This window comes from Muscardinus avellanarius, assembly GCF_963383645.1.
Source record: "Muscardinus avellanarius genome assembly, chromosome: 6".
Lineage (NCBI taxonomy): Eukaryota > Metazoa > Chordata > Mammalia > Rodentia > Gliridae > Muscardinus > Muscardinus avellanarius.
In genome coordinates this window covers 110,411,111-110,418,107 of record NC_137791.1, presented here as the reverse complement: position 1 = coordinate 110,418,107, position 6,997 = coordinate 110,411,111, and the positions used below count along the sequence as shown (strand labels likewise).

The window sequence follows — 6,997 nt, the reverse complement described above, 5'->3', positions numbered from 1 at the left end:
AGAGGATATGGAGAAGGAATTGGCTGGGGAAAGGGGCTGTGGGGAGTCCTTAGCATCCACAAAGGGATCTAGGGAGGGATCGGGAGGTTTCTTAGGGGCTTTGGGACCGGAGGAGGCTCTATGCTCGGCGGTCCCCTTTTCTGCTGGCTTGGGGCCACAGTCATTGAGTTTCTTTGGGGGTCGCGGGGGAAAACAACTTTTAAGTGCAGAGATGGTAGGGAGAACTGCAAGGGGGGGGATCTCCCCTTGCTCTGTCTGGGCTCTCCTAACCAGCCCCTCAACTTGATCCCAGGTATCCCAATCATAACGATTACTATCAGAGAGCCATGGGGCAGTTTTTAAAAGGTAGCCCCAGGCCTGGGTGGCTTGATTATCAGCGAGATTAAGTCCTTGGCTCTTGAGAAAGAGTCGAAGGGATTCTAGGGCAGGTTCAGGTTTAGAACTGGACTTCCCCATACTAAACTATGGGGGGATACTCACCTGCAAATCAATTGACTCACCAGCGATTTCTTTCATTAGGGGATGGAGAGGGGTCCTCACACAGGGCACCAGACTGTGAAGATCCGCCCCGACAGGGGCGGGGCTTGGCGAGATGATGAATACCACCCGATCACCACATGGAGCTGGGAGATATGTCAAGCAAGGTCTCGTTTATTCCTCTCCAAGCAATCATATATAGCACAAAACCATGAGGGGAATTCCCATGGGAAATGGCCTAGCCTATCGGAATATCAATTGACTCACCAGCGATTTCTTTCATTAGGGGATGGAGAGGGGTCCTCACACAGGGCACCAGACTGTGAAGATCCGCCCCGACAGGGGCGGGGCTTGGCGAGATGATGAATACCACCCGATCACCACATGGAGCTGGGAGATATGTCAAGCAAGGTCTCGTTTATTCCTCTCCAAGCAATCATATATAGCACAAAACCATGAGGGGAATTCCCATGGGAAATGGCCTAGCCTATCGGAATAAAGATTACTAGCACATAGTTCACAGCCAATCCCAGGCCAGTACATGAACCATTCATGTGTGTGGAAGCATCTTTAAAGGTAAAAAAGGGAAAAACTGCTCAGTCTCCCCACCCATAATGAATGGGGAAACCACGCCTTCGTAGCTTCCTCCAGGTTCCATCTTAGCCCCTTTGCTGCTGACTCATTTCACTGTGGAAGTTCTTAAACTTTACCTAAAGCTTTGCCGTAAGCTGCAGGCCGCTCAGGCCCAGGGAGGCTGCATCTCTTTAGGTGCCATATGGACACACCCCATCAGTACACATCACCCATTTAGCCCCTACCCAATTCTCACCCCATTTCCTCACCATCACTCTTTCCCTTGCTTGGCTTAGTGGTTGACTTCGATATATTTAAGTACATTGTGTGTTTTAGAGAATTTTCTTCTTCTCCTGTCCCATCCCCTCATTTAGATTGCCTTGTTTGCTCCTTTATAGGATTTCCTTTTTCATCTTGAGTTCCTCCTATGGCCCATTTCTCTTTAGCCTTCCCTTATTAGGGAAAGCATCTGATTTCTTATTTTTTGTGACTGACTAATCTTGCTTAGCATAATGTCTTCCAGTTCCATCCATTTCCCTGAAAATGATGTAATTGAGTGTTTTTAATGGCTGAGTATGAGATTGGGATTTTTAAGAAGAAAATGGCAACAGGAAGATGGTCAAAACAAGAAGTAAAATCTCTGTGTAGCTCAGTTAGAATATAAATTTTCCTTCATGCTTCATTATATCATTCCAATTACAAATACCTAGGAGACATTTGTCATTGCTTTATTTAATGTTTTATTGTTGAATATTGTTGAATATTTACTTGGGTTGTTGAGCAAAATTATATTTACTTCAATTATTTGTCTACATAATTGTCTCAATCAACATTATCACTGATATATCCACAATTGTATTTTCTTATAAACTGATCTGTTGATAGACAGCTTAATAATATATTTTAGCTATTGTGGAAGTTATTTAATTATAAACAATTTTTATGTATTAAGAAAAATTATTTCATCTCTAGTTTTCTTCAGACTGCCTCAGAGTCATTATTTCTTACTATCTGAATTCTATGTAAAGAAATACATAGTGACTGGGATGTGAAAGGTAATCAATAAATATCCGCTGGTTTGTTTGGACAGCAAATGAAAAATAAACTCCATTTTGGAAAAAAACACTGACTATCCTTGTTGATAGTTCTCGAGATATGAATAAAAAAGACCAACTTCTTAATATATATATGATAAAGAAAAAACTGTTATATATATATATATATATATATATATATATATATATATAGCTATTTGTGGATATATACTTTCCTAGATATAAGCAATAATTTCATCACCAAGGGTTAGATTTCATTCTGAAAATTTATAGAATTATAATTTTCAAGTCAGGCTCATTATTATTCTCCTTCAATTGAATGAGTCAGTTAGAAGGTTTAACTTTGCAGAAAGCCAAACTCTTTGCAAAGCTCCATTTTAACTTCACTGAGTGCCCTTGAAACAAGTTTTCTAATAACATAGAAATGGTGTCTCATTCACGGGAATTATAGCAGTGAATGATTTTTAATAGGAAATAACAAAGTAAACAGTAGAAGGTAAGAAAAGTCTTTATTCCACATTCTGTAACATGTCCACTGGGGTGAATTAGAAATTCTTTTATAGCAAGATTTCTGCTTAGAACATAGAACAAAACTGAATGTTTATGTTTCAAAAGATTTCATAGAATCTCCCAAGTCAGTTCTTAAAAGCCCCCTTCAGAAACTCAAGGAGAATTTTAAAGTTTGGGAATTTACATTTATATATTTATTTTAAGGCTTTGATATTACCTCTGCATAATGAAAATTCCACCACTAGAGCATTTTCATAGTCTGAAAATAAAAATGAACCTGATGTCTAAAAAATACAATATCATTAAAATGGTATCTATATAGATTAAAAATATGTCTCCTTAAAGTTGTCATAGCATTCTATGAGTAAATTATATGCTAATTTATATTGTGTCATTATATCTTATATTTAGAATAAGTTATTTTAGTATTTTAGCTATTTATTTCTATATTTAAGTAATGATATTTTTATATATGTACACATACACACAAAGTATACATATATTCATTATATGCATCTATCTATTTTAGAAAATGATAAAAAGGATATATAATTTAGTATTAAAATTAATGCTTTATATTTCCCATATATAAAGGTAGATTTAAAATTAAAGTTACACAAACACACACACACACACACACACACACACACACACACACCCAATCCAAGGTAGCTATTTATTTCTTTTACATTTAAAAGTCCAAGTAATTTGTTCAGGCTGATTTACTAGAGACACAACTTCTTTTCAATGTCATTTCTCCCTGGTGTGTAATATCCTCCTTCCAATGATTTTCAATGGCTTCTCCATCTTCAGTTAATAAAATTTCTATTGATGATGACCTGGCAAGACAGAAGACAGGCCTTACATTGTCTTCAAACTTATACCTACAATTATGTTCTGTAAAAGAGGGTAGAAAATACTATTTATTCAGAGTGACCATATATACAGGTAAGAATGCTATTGCTATGAAAAATAGAAGTATTGTTATTGAAGAATACATAATTATTGGAAATATTTTCTAGTCTATGTTACCATGTAGTGTCAACAATGGTGATGTGAATGAGTATGTCTTATATTCCATATATGAAAACATTTATATAGAAAGAAACATTTATATACCATGCATATATAATATATTTTTTGACTCCGTTTAGGATGGTTGAATGCATATAGAAATTTGTCAGTTTTTTTAGGCTTTTTATTTTGTTGGAGTATAGTTTTCAAAATAGTTTCTGGAAATCCTCTGGATTTTCATACCTTTGGTGGTAATATCCCCTTTATTATCCCTTACTTTATTAATTTGGCTTGATTTTCTCTCTCTTTTATTTTATTTTATTTATTTATTTATTTTTTTTGCTTAGGTTGTCAAGTGGCTTATATATCTTGTTTATTTTTTTCAAGAAACCAGGTTTTGGGTTGTTAATTTTCTGTATTGTTTTTTAATCTCTACTTGATTCTGTTCTGATTTCAATATTTTTTCTTTTACTAGATTTGGAGGTAGACTTCCTGCTTTTCAAGGGCTTGAGGTGTGTCATTAGGTTTATTTATTTATTTATTTATTTATTTATTTATTTTTGGTGATTTTCTGTTCTTATGTAGAAACTCAGTGCTATAAATTTTCCTCATAATAATGTATTCAAGGTTTCTTATAGCTTTTTATATGCTGTATCTTTTTTGATTTGTTTCTAAAAATGTTTTGATTTTATCTTTTACTTCTATGACACATATTTTATTCAGCTGTGTGATGTTCAGTCTCCACATGTTTATCTGGATTTTCTGGGTCTTCTTATAGTTGATTTCTAGTTTCTTTCCATCATGGTCTAAAAAGACACAGGGAAGTATGTTATTTTTTTTTTTTTAATTTGCTAGTGTTCACTTTATGGCCCAGGATGTGATCAATTTTGAAAAAGGTTCTGTGAGCAGCTGAGAAAAATGTGAACTCCACTATACTTGGGTGAAATATTCTATATATGTCTAATAGATCCATTTGGTGGATGGTATTCTTTAGGTCTGGGTCATCTTTATTGACATTTTGACTAGAAGATCATTCGAATGGTGTGAGAGGAGTGTTGAAGTCTCCCAGTAATATTGTATTGGGATTTATGTGTGACTTAACATCAGAAATAGTAGCTGCACCTATGTTTGGGGCATAAATGTTGACTATCATTATTTCTTCTTGCTTAATTGTTCCTTTTACCAGTAAAAAAAAAAAAATCACCTGCATTGTCTCTTCTGATAAGCATTGGCTTGAAGTCCAAATTGTCTGATATCATAGTTCCCATTCCAGCTTGTCTCCAAGTTCCAGTGGCATGGATTACCTTGCTCCAGCACTTCACCTTTAGTTTGTGACTATCCTTACTGTTAATGTATGTTTCTTGCAGTCAGCATATTTATAGATTCTGAGTTTTAATCCATTTTTCACCTTATGTCTTTTTATTGGGGAGTTTAAGCCAGATATGTTTTTTAATCCTAACATTTTTAGTTTCAACTTCTGCTTGAGGTAGTATATGTTCTTTTTTGCTTAGTTGTTTAATGAAATTCTTGCTTCTATGGTTTTGGTATTTCTTACTCTTTTCTTCTTTCCAGTTAATATCTTCTATTGTTTTCTCTAGTGTTGGTTTGGAAGACATAAATTCTTTCAGCTTCAGTTTTTCATATAAGATTTTTATTTCCCTCTTTGGACTTGAGAGATAATTTTGCTGGGTAGAAATTTTTTGGCTTCATGTTCTATTCTTTCAGAATTTGAAGTATGCCTCTCTAGGCCTTTTTTGGCTTTTATGACTTGATTTAGGAAGTCTGGAGCAATTCAAACTGGTTGGCCTACAAATTTCACTTGGTCTTTTGCATTTGTTTGGCCTTAAAGATTCTCTTTTTGGCTTCTATGTCAGTTTGACTATTATGTGGCATGGTAAATCTTTGTGTATTGAGCTATTTTCTATGTTTGAAATTTTTATAATATTACTTCTTTAAAAATATTGTTGATCTTTTTTATTTTACTTTCTATTACTTCTTCTATGCTTATTATTCTATATTAGCTCTTTTAAGATGGGTCCATTTCTCTTCTATGTCTAATTTATGCTGTCAAATTGTTTTGTTTTTCTAAATTATATATACATTTACTTTTGGATTGATCATATTCTAAGAGTGAGATTCTATTTTTCATTTGGTCTAATCTATTGTTTATAGTTTGTATTATTGCCTTCAATTCAATGATTACATCCTTCACTTCATTCAAAGCTTCCTGTTAATTCCTATTCAGGGTGTCAGCTTCTTTATTTGTTATTTTATTTCTTTCAGGCTCTCTCTAAAATTTTTTTTAGAAAATCCTGCATGATTTCTACTGTTAAATTTTTAACTTGCCCTTCTGGCAGTATCTGCAATTTTGTGTTGTTGTGTTTTGTTATTATGGAGTTGTGAGAGCTCACTGCTTCCTTGCTCATTGTCCATTTATGATTTTAGGTTTATTAAGTTTGTATCATTGATATTTTGATAGCTTTTTCTCACTCTGTAGGTATCAGGTGGTATATACAAGGGTAAGTTGTGTTGTATTCAGTGGTAAAGGTTGAGTGAGGAAAAAGGTAATGAAAAGGTCATTGAAAAATAGGGTAAAGTAGCATGTAGGATAGAATATAATGAGATTTTGAGTTTTGTAAGGTGATATATAGTAGAAATTAGAAATAGTGAATAAGTAGTAGGATTTAGTAACAAGTGTAGAGTATCCAGTGTAGCAATATGAAGTAGATTTAATATAATAAAAAGGAGATAAGAAAGAGATATGAAACAGGAAATAAATTTGTAAATGATTTGGGAAAGAAAGCAAACAAACAAATGTACACACACACTCACACAAGAAATAAATAAGAGTAGCTGAGGCTGTGCTAGAACCACAATCCTCCTGTTTCAGTATCCTAAATGCTGTGATTACAAATGTGTACTATCACACCCAGCTCAATAATGATTTAAATAGTATATATACTGATTTTAAGGCAAAAGTAAGCCACAGTGTTATTTAACTCTGAGCTAATGTGAGCTAATCACTATACAAGTAACTTGATCCATGTTAAATATGCAAAAGGGTGTAGGCTTATAAATTTATAAATAATTGAGGTTTATCCCTATATTTATAGATCATATGCTAAAAGATGCTTTTATGTAAATTTAAATTTATATTTCAATCATTAGCTTTTATTTATTTATTTATTTATTTATTTATTTATTTATTTATTTATTGGTGGTACTGGGGTACCTGGAACCCCTTCTACCTCTGGTCTACACTCCCAGACCTATTTTATACTTTTTTATTTTTGGAAACAGAGTCTCTTAAGCGAGCGTGGCTGGCATCAAACCTGCACGATCCTGTTGTCTCAGCCTCCCAAGCACGG

The 6,997-nt window shown here is 34.0% G+C and overlaps 1 protein-coding gene across 1 annotated transcript in view; it reads left to right on the top strand.

Annotated features, from left to right (window-relative positions):
- Positions 1–522: 522 nt before the first annotated feature.
- The window catches only part of LOC308264139 (ZZ-type zinc finger-containing protein 3-like), a gene marked incomplete at both ends in the record, with an annotated part of 63,730 nt that continues 57,255 nt past the window's right edge, over positions 523–6,997 (top strand). Inside the window, 3 exons of the mRNA XM_080697263.1 lie at positions 523–639; positions 764–888; positions 6,127–6,148. Of these exons, the coding sequence (XP_080553389.1) occupies positions 523–639; positions 764–888; positions 6,127–6,148 (264 nt within the window). The remainder of the gene's footprint in view (positions 640–763; positions 889–6,126; positions 6,149–6,997) is intronic.